Source organism: Euleptes europaea, chromosome 19 (assembly GCF_029931775.1).
Source record: "Euleptes europaea isolate rEulEur1 chromosome 19, rEulEur1.hap1, whole genome shotgun sequence".
Classification (NCBI taxonomy): domain Eukaryota; kingdom Metazoa; phylum Chordata; class Lepidosauria; order Squamata; family Sphaerodactylidae; genus Euleptes; species Euleptes europaea.
This window is the reverse complement of record NC_079330.1, coordinates 20,767,172-20,785,979: the sequence shown is the minus strand read 5'-3', so window position 1 is coordinate 20,785,979 and position 18,808 is coordinate 20,767,172. Positions and strand designations below refer to the sequence as shown.

General features: G+C 45.3%; 1 protein-coding gene across 1 annotated transcript in view; it reads right to left on the bottom strand.

Annotated features, from left to right (window-relative positions):
- RABEP1 (rabaptin, RAB GTPase binding effector protein 1) overlaps positions 1–18,808 on the bottom strand; it is a 49,800-nt gene that overhangs the window by 19,167 nt on the left and 11,825 nt on the right. Inside the window, exons 3-7 of the mRNA XM_056865430.1 lie at positions 18,216–18,376; positions 12,662–12,781; positions 7,493–7,628; positions 5,855–6,033; positions 3,894–4,019 (exon numbers count right to left, since the gene is read on the bottom strand). Of these exons, the coding sequence (XP_056721408.1) occupies positions 3,894–4,019; positions 5,855–6,033; positions 7,493–7,628; positions 12,662–12,781; positions 18,216–18,376 (722 nt within the window). The remainder of the gene's footprint in view (positions 1–3,893; positions 4,020–5,854; positions 6,034–7,492; positions 7,629–12,661; positions 12,782–18,215; positions 18,377–18,808) is intronic.

Sequence of the window (18,808 nt, the reverse complement as noted above, 5' to 3'; positions counted from 1 at the left end):
GAGAAAGTCGGCATAGAAAAACCAACTCTTCTTCTTCCTCCTCCCCATGACCGGCGGAGGCTAATCTGGTGAACCGGGATGGTTTCCTCATTCCTTCACATGCAGCCAGCTGAGTGACCTTGGGCCAGTCACAGTTCTCTCAGAACTCTCTCAGCCCCACCTGCCTCACAGGGTGTCTGTTGTGGGGAGGGGAAGGGAAGGTGATTGTAAGCCAGTTTGATTATTCCTTGGAGGTATCCCATCCAAATACTTGCCAGGGTTACTATGCCTATTAAAGGTTATTGAATTGAATTGACTTGCCAGGGTCGAGGCTGAGAGTGTGACTGGCCCAAGGTTGCCCAGCAAGTTTCCATGGCAGAGCGTGGATTTGAACCTGACTTTCCCAGATCCTAGTCCGACACCTTAACCACTACACCACGCTGGCTCTCTCTCTATTAGCATGAAGAACTATTTTTCTCAGAGCAGCCACTCTGAAAACTGGGGATTATACTTTGGGACTCCTTCCTAGATCCTGTGAACAAGCTCAGGTTTTTTTGTTTTAATGTACACCTGTAGAATTAGGTTTCCACACTGGAAAGGAATGCCGATACAAGTTTGAATCACCTGTTCTCATCTCCCTGGCACCAGGTCTCTAGCTTGCTTTCACTTTTGTAGGGGCACCACACACGTTGACTGAAGCACCAGAAAACCTTCTTAAGGCTTCAGTTCTGACCCTGAAGGCACAGTTCTCTGGTGCGACTTGTTAAAACATCACAAAGACAGGGAGAAGCCAATTAGACTGGCGGGAGCCAATTAGCAAGGGAACTCCTTAAAGCACCCATGACGAGTTAAATCCCGTTAAGATGTCCTGGGCAAAGACTGTGTACACCTAGCTCAAGTTAAAACGAGGACATTGTTTTTGCAGTCGAAGGAATTATTGTCTGTGGTATACAAATTAAAGCCAAAAGCAATGAGGAAGGAAGACAACACTGAATGCAGGCACACAGACACACACAGACACACGCAAATCAGCCTTTTTTATAATAAAGAGGAGAAAGAAGGAATCTGCACAGTGGCAACAGAAGCTGCTGAAGTGAACCAGACACAGCTTTTTTAAAAAAGAGACATACAAAAAAACAAACAAAAAAAAACCCCTTTGGCACAGCAAGAGCATACTAGGCAATAGTTAGAACAATGATGACATTCAAGTCAAAGTTCTTCTTCTACTGCTTCCCCCCCTACCCAATTTATCCATTTGACCACCTAAATGGCGGTATCTCATTGTGTGACTTTAAATTCCGTTCTGTTTTCGTCACCTTTGTTGGCATAATAACAGTAATAGTGGTAACAGAAATACATAAAACTCCATACTCGCTCACAAGAGTCTTGCATACAACAATATAACTAAAACTTAACCATTAATTTAAAACTCTTCAGTTTTAAAACTCTTCAGTTTTAAATGCTGTAGTAATTACGTTCTCCCAACAACAAATGAGAATCAGGACCAAACACACGGCACAGCAAACACCAGCACCCTTTAATGTATTATTTCCCAGTGTCTGTAGACACTTTTTTGTATGATGTCTACAAAATTGCAGAAAGATTAATTTTCTAAAATTTGGTGTAGTGGTTAAGAACGGTGGTTTGGAGCAATAGAGTCTGATCTGGAGAACCGGGTTTGATTCCCACCTCCACAGGAGCGGTGGAGGCTAATCTGGTGAACTGGATTTATTTCCCCACTCCTCCACAAGAAGCCAGCTGGGCGACCTTGGGCTAGTCACAGCTCTCTCAGCCCCACCTACCTCACAGGGTGTCTGTTGTGGGGAGGGGAAGCCAGTTTGAGTCTCCCTTAAGTGGGAGACAAAGTCGGCATATAAAAACCAACTCTTCTTCTTCAAGGAACACAATTTCCCTAGGAGGTATCACAGGCAGGGCTGTGTCTGCCAGAGTGATAGTCTACACATCCGTGAGGATGACTAATACATACTGTGAACCTTTGGCTAGAATGAAACTCTCCAATGTAGGTTCAGTTCTATAATTAGATTGCAAAAGAAGGATTATTGAGAGGAAAAAACAAAACAAAAATCTCTGTTAGCAGACGCCTAAGACCTCCATCTTCTAGAAAATTTACATGGGAGTACCTGGAGTAAAATCCCAACTTGTTCAACTAACTGGGTTCACAGTAAACCAAGTGTTTAAAAACAAGTCCCTGCATTAAAGAAATTCTGGAACGAGTACAATAAAACAACACACAATTTGGGCCCATCAGTCCAAGAGATTCTTGGACACCTGCTGGTTTGGGAAGAAGTGCTAGAAACGCTGTCCTTTTGAAGGGGTAAGAGAGCTTTGCAGACTGGAAAATGAAGTCAATACCTTAAACAAAAACCTGTGTAGGCATTCCTTCACAGTTTAGGAAACCAGCTCTCTCTTGTTCATATGCAACAACTTACTCCTTTAGGTGGCACGTATCGAAGTTGATTACCTTCACAATTCAAATCTGTCTATAATCCAAATCTGTAATATGTACATTACCAGATAGTGAGATTTTAACTTTTATACAGTTGAGGCGTTAGAAAGCTACTAGGTAAAAGATGCCTCATGTTTTGCTGATAACAAGGGCCAGGGCTGGGAGGAAGGCTCACTACCATTAGGAATTCACTGAAGAATCTGTCTCCCATTACAGGCTGACTTGGAAGAGCATTGTGAATATTTAGTTCTCAACCAACAATTGTTATTCTGTTTCTAGGGGCACAGACGTCTCTTGCCAGAATCTCACGTGAAACCATCCCAGATCTCCAGCTCATATAAAACTTTGAGGTGTTTCCCACAAAGGGACAGGCTTGTGCGCATTTCCCTCTTGCCGCTGCCAATTCAGCACGGCAGCGATGGGGCTTCCACATGGCAGGTTTCCCTGCATTTTCCTGCCCTAGTCCCCTGACAACAGCTGCCCCCTCCTCCAGCGCTACCAGGGCTTTTTCAATTTCTAAAAATAAATTCAGCAAATGAATATCATTATAACATCATAACAATCTGTGTAATGGGTTACCTTAATTCTCAGCTTTGAGAGCCAGCCTCTATTTCCTCTTCCTCTGAGGAAGTTTCAGCAGGCTGACCCACGACAATAGGTCCATCAATGGCTATTTGCTGTGATGACCAATGGCTATTTGCTGTGATGAGCCTCCATGTTCACAGGCAGACTACATCTCAATACCATTTGTGTGTGTGTGTGTGTGTGGGTCTTAACATCCATGCTCAACTTATATATTTACTTACTTAATCTATACTCCGCCTTCCTCTCCCATGGGGACCCAAAGCAGTGGTGTAGTGGTTAAGAGTGGTGGTTTGGAGTGGTGGACTCTGATCTGGAGAACCAGGTTTGATTCCCCACTCCTCCATATGAGTGGCGGATGCTTATCTGGGGAACTGGTTTAGTTTCCCCACTCCTACACACGAAGCCAGCTGGGTGACCTTGGGCTAATCACAGCTCTCTTAGAACTCTCTCAGCCCCACCTACCTCCACGGTGTCTGTTGTGGGGAAGGGAAGGTGATTGTAAGCCGGTTTGATTCTTCCTTAAGTGGTAGAGAAAGTCGGCATATAAAAACCAACTCTTCTTATTTTTTGAATGGAATCTCTGTGCCTGGCATAATCCAGTGCCTATTTCTGCTTTAGTACAGCAATTTGGGGAGGAGGTTTGAAATGTAACTCGTCTAACAGCTGTCAAGCTCCTGGGAGGAATCTGGAAGCAGGTAGCATTTTGGTCCTCAATATATTGTAGTTTATTGTCTGAATAAACTCGAGTGACAAACCCAGTCTCTGACTATTTTGTTAGCAGGAAACACCAACAGAAATCAAAGAATTCATCAGTAATGTGCACCCCCAATGTGGGAAATGTGCTACGAATACTTGGCTGTACCTCTTCACCAGGGAACTGTGGGAGGGATTCGTCATGGGCTACAGAACACACAGCTTTCGATTCATCGTTGGCGCCTTTCTGTTTGTCTTCCTTCCTTTTATGAAGCCTTCGTTGTTCTTCGTCTTCCTAGAAATGAGTCATAAATAAAAGAGTTTTCATGTTCTTGAGTTGTAATTCACTGGTTAAACGTAATGTGTATAGGCAACTTGGGGAAGGTGCACTTTTGACTTGGGACAGTTATTTGGGAGGTCCCGAAGGTGAAAAAAAATTATGTAGATGAATGCTGTGTGGGGTATAAAAATGGAACCCCTCTCCTTTGGGACTGAGGAAAAACTGGGAACTTTCCCCATTGTGTTTATTTTATTTACGTTATTTATAGTCTGCCTTTCTCACAAGGACTCAAGGTGGATTACATAGAGTCTGTACAACAAACCAAATGGGACATTCAATAAACAACGCATTAGGATTGTAGAAGTCTGGGACCAACCACAAATCTAAAAGATAGAAACCGAAGCATAGCATAAGAATTAACACGTTAAGTGTAAGCTATGCACAGCAGTATAGGCCACAGCCCCTAATAATTAATCCATATACGTTTGCGAACCACTTTGTACAGTGCAACCCAATTACCTGTGCAGAAAAGCCCTCTTGAATAATTCAGCTTTGAATAGTTTGCGGAAAGCCAGGGGAGTGAGAACCTTCCTGACCCCCCCTGGGCAGACCATTCCATAATGTGGAAGCCACCAAGTCCTTTCTAAATCTCATCTGTCCACACTACAAGCATTTGCAACAGACCCAAAAGCTCAGCTACTGAGAGCCAGTATATAAATACAGAAGAACTCAGTGCTCAAGTCAAGAAACAGATTCACTTACAACAGATTCTTCTTCTTCTTAATAATAATAATAATAATAATTACATTTCTAACCCGCCCTCCCTAGCTGAGGCCAGGCTCAGGGCAGGTAACAGCAATAAAAATATAAAACCTACATATCAATATAACAATAAAATATTTTAAGACAATACAACGCAACAGCAACAGGGCTTCCACACAGCCCATTTCCCTGACAGTTCCCCCCAATCTACACTTTAATAGTGTCATACTGAAATACTGTTATGCCAGAATATGACCAGCTTGCATTTGAATTCAACAAGCAAAGATTTTGCAAAACATGCTCACCACAATGGAAATGGAATTATGCGCACACATCTTCCAAAGCACATCTTGAAAGAAGATTAGCCAGTGGCATTGCTCACAGAAGCTAATGTTATCTGAAGCAAGTATACAGTTCACAAATATTAACATCTAAGTAAGCAGGAGCCTTGTGGCGCAGAGTGTTAAGCTGCAGTACTGCAGTCAAAAGCTCTGCTCACGACCTGAGTTCAATCCCGACGGAAGTCGGTTTCAGGTAGCCGGCTCAAGGTTGACTCCGCCTTCCATCCTTCCGAGGTCGGTGAAATGAGTACCCAGCTTGCTGGGGGTAAAGGGAAGATGACTGGGGAAGGCACTGGCAAGCCACCCCGCAAACAAAGTCTGCCTTGGAAACGTCGGGATGTGACGTCACCTCATGGGTCAGGAATGACCCAGTGCTTGCACAGGGGACCTTTACCTTTAAGTAAGTTAAGTGCTGCCCTGACCTGGATGGTCCAGGCTAGCCTGATCTTGTCAGATCTCAGAAGCTAAGCAGGGTCAGCCCTGGTTAGTATTTGGATGGGAGACCACCAAGGAATACCAGGGTTGCTGTGCAGAGGAAGGCACTGGCAAACCAGCTCTGTTAGTCTCTTGCCATGAAAACCCCAAAAAGGGGTCGCCATAAGTCAGCTGCGACTTGAAGGCACTTTACACACAAGTTAAGTGCTGCGGCACCCCTGCCTCCAAAATTATGGGAAGAGCCATTTACGCTTCAATAATGTTGATGAAGCTTGGCTCAGTGAACACGCCCGACTGGTGGCAGCCGCTCACCTGATCTTTCTTCTTTAGTTCTTCGACTTGGCGGAGCTGTTCTGAAGTCAGCACAATCTCCATCCGTTGCATGTCCCTCATCAGCAGGCGCTGAGACTCCAAGAACTGGTCGTTGGCTTTTTGCCACGTGTGTTTCAACTGGTTGTGCTGTTGCCTTTCTTGTTCCAGCAGATGACAGACTGCACAGGGAGCAAAAAGAGAATCCTAATGGACTGGAGCTTTAATTGTTACAGTCCGCTTTACTCCCTACTCTTATCAGTGAAGAGGTGGAGCTTTGCCCCAAGGAGATTACAATTTTTATTCTGGCAGAGAGGGAAGACAACAGAAGAACAGGGAAGTTAGCAGGGAAAGAACAGGCTCAAGTGCATATACTTAAGCCTTCCAGCAGGGGACAAGGATTAAGGACTTGAGAGAAGATGTGGATTTTGAGGAACAATTTGAAGGTGCTACCACACAGAGGTCCTGTGAGAGAGCTCCAGGCATAATGGGGAAGCAATTAAGGCCACATGCTTTTATCCTGTTATTCCGCAAATCAGAGTAGCCTACAATTGCTAAACGGTGTTTTAATCCCCGTTTCCTCTTTGAAAATGGATTTTGCTTTTGACACTGGTTTAATAAATAATAAGTTCACTGACGTTCAGTACAGGAGTCAACCAAAACATCTGAATCACATTTCAACAAAGCATGATGTTGACACACAACAGCAAATGTGGTCTAACACAATAAACCCAATACAGGTAATTAACTTGGCCATCAAAACCCAAGGTCTCTATTTAATACCTTCCTGAATTTCTGGGCCTGTACAGTGACCCATGGACAGGAGCCCCGTAGTGCAGAGTGGTAAGCTGCAGTACTGCAGTCCAAGCTCTGTTTACGACCTGACTTCGATCCCGACGGAAGTCAGGTTCAGGTAGCCAGCTCAAGGTTGACTCAGTCTTCCATCCTTCCGAGGTCGGTAAAATGAGTACCCTGCTTGCTGGGGGTAAAGTGTAGACGACCGGGGAAGGCAATGTCAAACCACCCCAAAAACACAGTCTGCCTAGTAAACGTCGTGATGTGACGTCACCCCTTGGGTCAGTAATGATCCGATGCTTGCAGAGACCTAAATGAATAACCCTCTAAACGTGATAAATATTCAATTTTGAGGTTCTAAAATGGCCCAGGTGAGCCTGGGCCCAGGTGAGCCTGATCTCGTCAGATCTCAGAAGCTAAGCAGGGTCAGCCTTGGTTAGTATTTGGATGAGAGACCACCAAGGAATACCAGGGTTGCTGTGCAGAGGAAGGCACTGGCAAACTACCTCTGTTTGTCTCTTGCCATGAAAACCCCAAAAGGGGTCGCCATAAGTCGGCTGCGACTTGACGGCACTTTACACACACACAAAATGCAAGGGAAGCAATCGCAAATTTCTAGATTGTGATTCTTGCTACCAAGTACTGCCTCTTGTGATATAGGATATAATCACTGCTACCAAGTACCTCCTCTTGTGATATAGGATATCATCACACAGAAAGAAAGGGAAGATTTTGGGAACCACAAGGGCCATAAAGCTTAGTCCAAGGATGTGGCTGCCTGTCCCTTATTCGGAAACCTCTGGGTATCGTTACTGCCACTCCAGTGTTTCTAGGACAAATCCATACCTTCATGAAGTTCCTTCCGTAATTTCTCTGCATCTTCCTGCAGAACAGACTTCTGAGTGTTCAAAACAGCCACGTACATTTCTAGATCAGTCCTACAGGATTTCTCGGCTTCCAAATAATGATTCAGTTCTTTAACCTGAAACACACACACATATATGTACAGAAAGACTGTAATTCATGCACATGTTTTGTTTTTAAGGTTGATGGCTTGCACACTTAGGTGAAAGTTCACATCTGCTTAACAAACTCAAGAACATTTCTAAAAAATGACGAACTCCGGTCATAGGTCTTAGCCAAGTTCTTCATTCACAAATCACTGCCATCGTGGAGTTACGGTCCAGCATGCAAACATTTCCAGGCACATTCAACAGCGATGCACACACCCAAGACAGTAACTTTCAAGCTGTTATTGTCTGCCATCAAAAGCCCAACAGCTTCAGTGCTAAAAGCTCTTCATCGGCTATTTTGTATTAAGGTTAACACGCTATTACAACTGCATTGGCACTGAAGCCAACACGATATATCTTTTAAACGCTGAAAACTAACAACCCGCTAGAAGTGAAATGGGCTTGCTGACACTACCAATGCTGACATCCAGGAGCCAAAGCACGTTAAGCAGATCTGGCAAATCTTCCCCTTTGTGCTTTACAACACTACAGAGACAGAGTACAGTATGCTAGCAGTTACAGTTTGCACTTTGCCTATTAAAATAAAACAGTGGTAAAGACTTTGGTGACAGCAGCAATACAGCTGTTTAAGGAGGGAATATTGTACTAGAATAATAGAATCATAGAGTTGGAAGGGACCACCAGGGTCATCTAGTCCAACCCCCTGAACAATGCAGGAAATTCGCAATTTCCTCCCCCCCCACACCCCCAGTGACCCTACTCCATGCCCAGAAGATGGTCAAGATGCCCTATCGTCATCTGCTTAAGGTCATAGAATCACCATTGCTGACAGATGGCCATCTAACCTCTGCTTAAAAACGTCCAGGGAAAGAGAGCTTACCACCTCCCGAGGAAGCCTGTTCTACTGAGGAACCACTCACTGTTCGAAAATTCTTCCTAATGTCTAGACAGAAACTCTTTGATTTAATTTCAATCCGTTGGTTCTGGTCCGACCTTCTGGGGCAACAGAAAACAACTCGGCATCACCCCTATGTGACAGCCCTTCAAGTACTTGAAGGTGGTTATCATATCACCTCTCAGTCTTCTCCTCTTCAAGCTAAACATACTCAGCTCCTTCAACCTTTCCTCATAGGACTTGGTCTCCAGATCCCTCACCATCTTTGTTGCCCTCCTCTGGACACGTTCCAGCTTGCCTACATCTTTCTTAAATTGCGAGGCAGCCAGCTGATATGAGGCTGGACTCCCGCATCTGACTGAGAGGGTCTGTGCTGTATGAAGAGTTGGAGTTTTTTAACACCCTGTTTTTCTCTACCTTTAAGGAGTCTCAAAGTGTCTTACAAGTGCCTTTCCTTCCCCTCCCCACAACAGACACCTTGTGAAGCAGGTGGGGCTAAGAGTTCTGAGGGAACGGTAACTAGCCCAAGGTCACCCAGCAGGCTTCATGTGTAGGAGTGGGGAAACAAAGTCGGTTCACCAGATTAGAATCTGCTGCTCATGTGGAGCAGAGAGGAATCGAACCCAGCTTCCAGAAAAGCACAGAAGACAAGAGGTGGCTGTGAACGAGTTTGCTCCCAACGGGCCGGTCTCACTGCCCGCCTAAATATGCCCTTATTCTAACGCAGATCGGCTGCTGCTCATTAGGGCATTCAGGCATTCCCAGCCTCATTACTGTCAGTGAGTGACCTACGCTGGGTCTGCAACCTCGCACTTTTTCGACAGCTTTGTACCTCCGCCCTGATCTTTCGGCGTCTCTGTTCCAGTGGCTTCGGGGACCCTTCCTGGTGATGCCAATTGTGGCTGGACCTCAGACACAAACGGATCCCCTGAGCTGGCAGGCCGCAGACCCGGAGAGGCTTCCTCTGTCTGTGCCTGCTCTTCACTCCTTTCACTGACTCCTCTCTGTTGCGGCTGCTCCTCTGTTCTCACCTTGCAGTCTTCCTCTATTTCCTCTTCCTCTGAGGAAGTTTCAGCAAGCTGACCCACGACAATAGGTCCATCAATGGCTATTTGCTGTGATGACCAAATGGAGCCTCCATATTCACAGGCAGAATACATCTCAATACCATTTGTGTGTGTTAATCTCCATGCTCAACTTATACATTTACTTACTTAATCTATACTCCGCCATTTTCTCCCAAGGGGACCCAAAGTAGTGGTGTAGTGGTTAAGAGTGGTGGTTTGGAGCGGTGGACTCTGAACTGGAGAACCAGGTTTGATTCCCCACTCCTCCACATGAGTGGCGGAGGCTATTCTGGTGAACCGGTTTGGTTTCCCAACTCCTACACACGAAGCCAGCTGGGTGACCTTGGAATAGTCACAGTTCTATTAAAAGCTCTCTCAGCCCCACCTACCTCACAGGGTGTCTGTTGTGGGGAGGGGAAGGGAAGGTGATTGTAAGCCGGTTTGATTCTCCCTTAAGTGGTAGAGAAAGTCGGAATAGAAAAACCAACTCTTCTTCTTCTTCTACATCGTTCTCCTCTCCTTCCATTTTACCCTCACAACAATCCTGTGAGGTAGGTTAGGCTAAGAGTGTGTGACTGGGCCAAGGTTACCCAGAAAGCTTCCATGGCAGAGTGGCAGGAACCTGGGTCTCCCAGACCCTGGTCTTACCACTACACCACGCTGACTCTCTTGTAAGTGGGGCAGAGGCGTCTGGTTAGCCATTGTGGGAAACGAAGCTAGATTAGTGGACCTTTCATCCGATCCAGCAAGGCTGCTTGTCATTTTGTAATGGCCGGGGGCAATAATAATAAGGGGCACAAAGTGGTTTTCGGGGGCTCCGTTTATTGCGGGATCGCCTTTTCCCACAAGAGGTGGTGAAATTCTGAGGTGGGTTTCTGAAAACCAGCCGCTTTTAAAGGACGAGGGTGGAAGACGTCTGATGAGGCAAGGAAGCTTGCAGAAAGCAAAGCAGGCCGCGCCACTGCCTCTTAAAAACAGGCAGCTGCTAAGGAAGGATATGATTCATGCAAGTTGTTAAGTGGGCTTGCAGGATCTTCAAGAAAAAGGAAGTTTGCCACGCGCTACGCAGCTTTGCCCAGCTACGCCGCATCCTCGGCATCGCCACGGCACCCTCTCCGCCACAGCACTCTGGCAAGTTGAAGCCTTTCCAAACACGCACAGATAAGCAAGCGACTCTGGCATTATCTGCCCAGATAGACAAGACTGTCCACAATCCTCCACCGACAAGTCAAACAGCAAACCGTAAAACCTTAGGCGCAAAAAAAAGAAATTATGCAGCTGGGACTGCTTGAGGGATGGTATCAGTTCCATCAGTGAGAGATGCTATGGAAAACACAGAGTCCTACCCAACACTGTACAAATAAGTAAGTTTTTAGATGCAAAGGCCAAAGAGGTGCTGCACATTAGCAGTAAGAACATTAGAAAAGCCATGCTGGATTGGACCAAGGCTCATCAAAGGTTGAAGGAGCTGGGTATGTTTAGCCTGAAGAGGAGAGGACTGAGAGGTGATATGATAACCATCTTCAAGTACTTGAAGGGCTGTCATATAGGGGAGGGTGCTGAGTTGCCCTAGAAGGTCGGACCAGAACCAACGGGTCGAAGTTAAATCAAAAGAGTTTCCGTCTAGACATTAGGAAGAATTTTCCAGATTAGCGTCCACCACTCATGTGGAGGAGTGGGGGAATCAAACCCGGTTCTCCAGATCAGAGTCTGCTGCTCCAAACCACTGCTCTTAACCACTACACCACGTTGGCTCTCTAAGTCAATTAAACTGGACTTTAAGTCAATTTAAAAACTCCCAACTTATTTACCCTTCAGGGAACCCTTTTCCACAATGAATCCACCAGCCAAAGAAATCCCTGCATATCTGATGCATAACTTCTTTCCTTTCCAGGCTCAATGCAAAGGACTCTGCAGGTGAAGGAAGCATTCTGGGGTGCACACAGCTCACCAAGGGTAGTGGCCAGGATACTGCTACCCCATATAAATGGAAAAAGCCACACTCTTTGGCAGCTGCATAGTTCATGGGAAGATAGCTGTCTTCCAAGAGAAACTCACCGTTTTCGTTGAAGAATCTTTGATAATGTGAAAGGAACTCCAAGGTTCCCCAGGGCTCTGGAGCTTTGATAATAAGAGATAATAAGAGATGTTCAAAATAGGCTGCACAGAATTTCAAGTCAGCTATTACCAATCAGTTACTTTCAGGGCATGGCCGGAGGGTTTCTAAGGAAGGAATCGTCATTCCTATCTAGAACACACTTTGATCAATCGTTGATACAACTGACAAGGTGACCTGTTTTGCGCCCAGCTGACAATTCATAGGAAGGTTAAAAGAGTGCCGCTGGAAAGTACCAACCTCTCCCTTCCTGAAGGGTAAAGCAGCTGTCAGGTTTGTAAAGCTTCCTTTTGTTTCTTTAAAAACTGAAGGCAATTTTACCAGTCAGTTTGAAAGTCTGCTACTGATTATTCCTCCCACACGTTTTCTTATGGTTAGGTTTGGTAGGTACATTGTTGATGCAATTCATGCTTCATAGGCATAATATGAAGGATTTCTCAAGAATTTCATACATCAAACCCAAATTCTCTATGTAAGATCAACTGACTTCCAGGAAGAAGACAGACAGCCCTGATAACTTATGATGCACATCCTTTCTATGAACAGTCTTGTCTTAGCAGTAGTGTGTGCGAAAAGGATCTTGGGGTCTTAGTAGACCAAACACTGAATATGAGTCAGCAGTGTGATGCGGTAGCTAAAAAGGCAAATGTGATCTTGGGCTGTATCAATGGAAGGATAGTGTCCAGACCACGCAAAGTGAAGGTGTTGCTTTACTCTGCTCTGGTTAGACCTCACCTAGAGTATTGTGTTCAGTTTTGGGCACCACAATTTAAGAAGGCTGGAACAAGCAGATGACGAGAGGGCATCTTGACCATCTTCTGGGCATGGAGTAGGGTCACTGGGGGTGTGGGGGGGGGGAGGAAGTTGTGAATTTTCTGCATTGTGCAGGGGGTTGGACTAGATGACCCTGGTGGTCCCTTCCATTCTATAATTCTGTGAGTCTTAAAATTCTGTGTCACCCACCTTTGAGGCCTCCAGTTCCTTTATCCTTTCTTCCGCCCCTGTCAGTTTCTCCTTTAAAGTCGCAATCTCGTTCTCCATGGGCATCACCACCGAACGAAGCTTCTCGGCATCTTCTTGGGCCTGAAGTCAACATGAAATGAGGCAATAAATCAACACTTAATCTCAGCTTTAGTGGTATCTCGTTCTGAACTGCAACGGAAAACCAGCCTCAAACCAGCTAGCTGCAGATTACTAGAATAATGTCAAAAGCTAGATAAAGATGCTGCTCGCGGCACAAGTTTGCTCCATGAGCCCTGGCAAACTAATTTCCAGCATCAAATCATTAAGATGGTTAAAAGAATCAGACGCCACCCCTTAACAGCACATCCTGGTTGAATGCCTACCAACAAACCAGGGCCAATTAGACATTTATGCATGCTTGAGACTCCCCTCAGAGAAATATTTAATCATGTTAACGTACTTTTAAAAAACCTCAAACATGGCTCAAGGAAGACTGAGCATGCCCACTGCCCATGAATGTAGGGGGGCAGTTGCGTGTCAATTAAGGAAAACAATGAAAACAGAGGGGAGGGGGTAAAGTGGAGATAGTATCCTGAAGGGGGAGATTTGAAGAAAATTTCCCAACAGTCTTCAATTCCTCCCCCCACCCTCAATAACTTACGGTTCCCAACTTGGAGCAATAGCTATACTGGGGGGGGGGGAATGGTGTCCCCAGAAAACTGGAAAGGTTTTATCGACCTAATTCCTACTCAACCTCACTGTGAAGACATCAATATAGTTGTATGTAGGCTCTGGTACTCATGTGCCCACTACACTTCACCATACTTTAAAGATGGGGAGGAAACCAACTTTCTAATGCATTAACGCTAGACAAGACAGAGATTTACGATCATCTCCTGATGTACTATGTAAGATTAGAAAGCAGCTGGAGGAGACTCCAATTTAGATTGTGGTGCAGAGACTGGGTAACACTTTGCCATTTCTCCAACAGTCACTTGGGGAAGGAGGAGAACTGCTATTATGCCTAACAGTAGAAAATGAGGCAGAGTGGTAAGCTGCAGTACTGCAGTCCAAGCTGTGCTCATGACCTGAGTTTGATCCCGACGGAAATTGGTTTCAGGTAGTCGCCTCAGCCTTCCATGCTTCCAAGGTCGCTAAAATGAGTACCCAACTTGCTGGGGGTAAGTTGTAGATGACTGGGGAAGGCAACGGCAAACTAACCCATAAACATAGTTTGCCTAGTAAACATCAGGATGTGTCGTCACCCCATGGGCCAGTAATGACCCGGAGCTTGCACAGGGGATTACCTATACCTTTTACCATATTGCACCCGCTTTCCCCCCTACTAGGGCTCATGGAAAGAGAGCCATCCACATTCCATTTAGTAATGCGTTGAAAACAAGAGATGTTCCCATTCAGAAAGCTGATAAATTCAAGAACACACAAACATCTTTATATCATCTCTTGCCAGTTCCTTTTTACAACCAATTGAGTTGTGATGCGCCAAGAACATAAATGCAAACAGTAGCCTGAACTGCACTATTGCAAAAACAGAAAGAAAATGTTTTTGAAGTGAAATTTTATGGCCTTTTAAGCAGATGACGTATTCTGGGAAACTGCTTCCAGCTCCCTAAATGCCTTAAATCGATACCATCCTTTTTAATCTAGAGAGAAGCCTAAACAACAAACCTCTCGCTACACCAACAAGCAAAACAAAAAACTAAGCGCGCTTGACAACAGCAGCACTTCGTGTAAACTTAGAACAATGGCTTAAGTGCAACAGATTTCAAATGCAAGCATTTCACATGGCACCTGAGCTCCACGACTAAAAATATATTACTATTAAATTATAGCATTTGCATCATCATCTTACATAATTTTCTATGCATACCTCAAGAAAATGGTTCTATAAACCACAAAGTACTCATTCTCAAGTTGCAATGATAGGGACATGTAATGCGTGGGTATCAGAACCAGAAAAGGAAATCCAGATGTCAGGTCAGCTACAAAATCTACGGCCTTCTACTAATTAACATGGCAAACTACCTTTCAGTAAGTTCTCCAGCACAAGGCTCACTCCAGCACAAGGCTCACAGGAGCTACCATAATCCGACCTGGATAGCCCCAGGCTAGCCCGATCTTGTCAGATCTCAGAAGCCAAGCAGGGTTGCCTCTGGTTAGTATTTGGATGGGCAACCTCCAAGGAATACCAGGATCATGACACAGAGGCAGCCAACGGCAAACCACCCCTGAACGTCTCTTGCCTTGAAAACTCTGTAGGGGCGCCATAAGTCAGCTGTGACTTGACGGCACAAAAAAAAACAACAACAACCCACCCCATACTTGTGCAAAGACCCTGTTTGGTTTGATGGGGCTTCTGCGGGAGAATCTGTCAGTTGACTCAGTCCAGTAGCACCTTCAAGACCAACCCAAGTTTTCAGGGTATAAGCTTTTGTGAGTCAAAGTTCACTTTCTCAGATACCACGTATCTGAAGAACAACTTGCGAAAGCTTATATCCTGGGAAAATGTGTTGGTCTTCAAGATCCCACAGGACTCAAATTTGTTCTACTACCTCAGAATAACATGGCTGCCCAGAGGAAACTCTCTTGGTGGATTATGCCTCATGGATCAGATTTGTCGGTCTTCCTATTCATGATCCTTAGTACCACACAAACGAACCCCGACAGGGCTACTCATACTGCCTCATTGTAGAACTGCCTCTGATCCACAGAAACATCTAGAGTTACTTGTTGATAGGTAGCCATACCTTCCACATTTCTGGTGTGAAGTAAGGAGGCTTGGTTTCCAGCTAATGCCCTACAATGGACCAATGGTGGTAAGCTCCCCCTCTCTGGCAGTCTTCAAGCAGAGGCTGGACATACACTTGTCGGGGATGTTCTAAGCTGATCCTGCATTGAGCAAGGGGTTGGACTAGATGGCCTGATGGCCCCTTCCAACTCCATGATTCTATGAAAAGCTACCATTTTGGGCCAGACCAATTAGCTGGTCTCCCAGCAAAGCTTCTCAAGAGTGATCTCTCTCTCATGTTATCAAAAAGGTGCATGGCCTCTGAACACAGAAGTCATATGTGCGTAGCTCTCACGCCCAGCAGCCACAGATAGAGCTATCTTACAAGTTAGCATTTACAGATCAGAAATGATTTGTGCATTGCTCTCTGTGCAAAAAAAGAGGAAGGGCTGTGGGTCAGTGCTATAGCATGGATGCTGACACCAGAAGATGATAACCATCTTCAAGTACTTGAAGGGCTGTCATAAAGGGGGTGGTGCCGAGTTGTTTTGTTGCCCCAGAAGGTCGGAACAGAACCAACAGGTTGAAATTAAATCAAAAAGTTTCCGTCTAGACATTAGGAAGAATTTTCTAACAGTTAGAGCGGTTCCTCGGTGGAACAGGCTTCTTTGGGAGGTGATAAGCTCTCCTTCCCTGGAGGTTTTTAAGAAGTGGTTGGATGGCCATCTGTCAGCAATGCTGATTCTATGACCTTAAGCAGATGATGAGAGGGAGAGCATCTTGGCCATCTTCTGGGCATGGAGTAGGGGTCACTGGGTGTGTGTGTGGGGGGGGGGAGGTACTTGTGAATTTCCTGCATTGTGCAGGGGGTTGGGCTAGATGACCCTGGTGGTCCCTTCCAACTCTATGATTCTATGATTCTATGCCGGGTTCAATCCCTGGCACTTCCCTTTAAAGGACCTCAGGTGACACAAGTTGGAAAAAAGAAGAGAGGGAATAATGACACCACAGAATAAGGGAGCAGCCAAAATGGATAATCTGCTTTCAGTTTAGAACAGAATCTAAGGGGGGAAAGAGAGGCGTATCAAAGGATGTGGTTAGAATTCCGCCCCTCAGTTAAAGGAGGTGCCTGCTTTGAAGGGTGGTTATTTGGTAATTTGACATAGAAAACAAGTAGGAGACAGAAGCTCATTTAATTAGAAGGATGCCCTTTTCTGTTCGGAAATCTGAATCTGAATATTCTGTAAGCTCAATAAAGGTTGCTTGCACACATCAAGGATTCTGTACGTCATTTTGATCACCGCTGCAAATGCAAAGGCCTGCACGTTGGTGGCACAGCTCCCGCACAGAGGCGTTTTCTCTGCACTTTTCCCTGATTGTTTTCCCGTGCAAAAGCGCTCTGCATTGGTTCTTGGGGGCACGGTAGTCATGGCTGTGGTGGTGACTTTGGCACCCCCTTCTTGTTCTTTTCTTCACGTATGCACCATAGAGGTATAAATTATTCTGCTGAAATTTTAAATAGAGGCAATGGATCAGTACAGCTCTATAGCAATTATTGATTAAAAAAAAACTCAAAAAGCCCTCCGATGCGATGGAGGGGGAAAAGATAGTGGGAAAGGGCACCAACAAAAGTTTGACCACGGGAAATAGTACCAGTGCGGGTGAGACCTTTCCAGGGTAGGAAAATGTACAGTGCTCCCTCTACATGGCATGGCAATGCATATGGATGCATTCTTTCCTAAAAGGTTTGGGAAGAAGCATATTGTGGATGGGGAAAACCTGTAAAACGGACTCTTACAGCACCATGTCATGTGGAAGCTCCCCCTCCCCCAAAAAAGTACGTCTAGTTTGGAATCCAAAGCAGAGGGGGGGGGGGAAATCTCAATGCGGTAGCAGCTGAAGAGAGGACAGTTACCTGTTTAAGCCATTAAAAGGGAGGGGCTGTGGCTCGGTGGTAGAGCATCCACTTGGAATGCAGAAGGTCCCAGGTTCAATGCCTGGCATCTCCAGTAAGGACCAGGTAGCAGGTAAAGTGAAAGACCTTGGACCCTGGAGAGCCACTGCCGGTCTGAGTAGACAATACTGATTTTGATGGACCAAGGGTGTGGTAAGCTCTCCTTCCATGGAGGTTTTTAAGAAAAGGCTAGATGACCTTAGGCAGATCATGAGAGAGAGGGCACCTTGGCCATCTTCTGGGCATGAAGCATGGGTCACTGGGGATGTGTTGGAGGAGGTAGTTGTGAATTTTCTGCGTGCAGGGGGTTGGACTAGATGACCCTGGTGGTCCCTTCCAACTCTATGATTCTGTGATTCTAAGGGTCTGATTCAGTAGAAAGCAGCTTCATGTCTTCAAACCCCCTCATTAGGAAGAGGAGCTGAATGATTCAATTGCACTTTATATTTGCCCTTTAAAGAAGCCCAGAAGAGAGATGCCAGCAGGCAAAGCCCCTATCAAAAGCCTCCTCCTGGATAAATTCAGGGTTCTTCTCCCTTACTTCACATTTCAATTGACAAATTATTTTTCCTGAGTGGGAGGCTGGATTTTATGTCTACTTGCTTGTTTTAGGTTCTCGGATTTTTTATTTTTATTTTTTTAGTTCAGTGTTTTGAAATTCTGTTTTTAATCTCTGCTGCTTTCTCAACACCCGCCTCTCTTTCTCATGGGATCATCTGAGACTAAACAAACAAAGAAACGTTGCTGTTTTATAAATGATGTCAACTGCTTTGAGAACTCCAGTAAAAAAAAAAGATACAAATCCATTTTTTAATTTAAAAAAAAAAACTGAAAATGTCTTTCTGGCCTACCTTCTTCATTTCGTTTTCGAGATTTTCCTCTTCCTGGCCTTCGGAAAGCCTTCTCCTCAGCTCCACTATTTCTCTTTCCACGTTTTCCCGGTACTGGTTCCACTGAGCTCGCTCTTTCTCCAGCCTGTGATGAAACTGGCGTTCATAGTCACGGACAGTTTCTGTTTAATTATAACAACAATAAGTTGCAAATCACTTCTTTAATCCCCCTGCCGACTTCTGACGGTGACAAAAGCTTATTAAAAAGCTATCAGGTGCTTGGGGCTGAGGTCACAGGGATACACACCAGAGGAGATGCAAAAGAACTATGATTAAAAATTTCCAGTTTGTGCTTGTTTTTTAAAAAAAAGATTAGTACACAAGAACTTAAGAAAAGCCCTGCTGGATCAGACCGAGGCCCATCAAGTCCAGCAGGCTGTTCGCATAGTGGCCAACCAGTTGCCTCCAGGAAGCCCACAAATAAGACAGCTGCAGCAGCATCCTGCCTGTGTTTCACAGCACCTGATTTAACAGGCACGCTCCCCTGATCCTGGAGAGAATGTCTACGCATCATGACCAGTATTCATTTTGACTAGTAGCTGTGGATAGCCCTC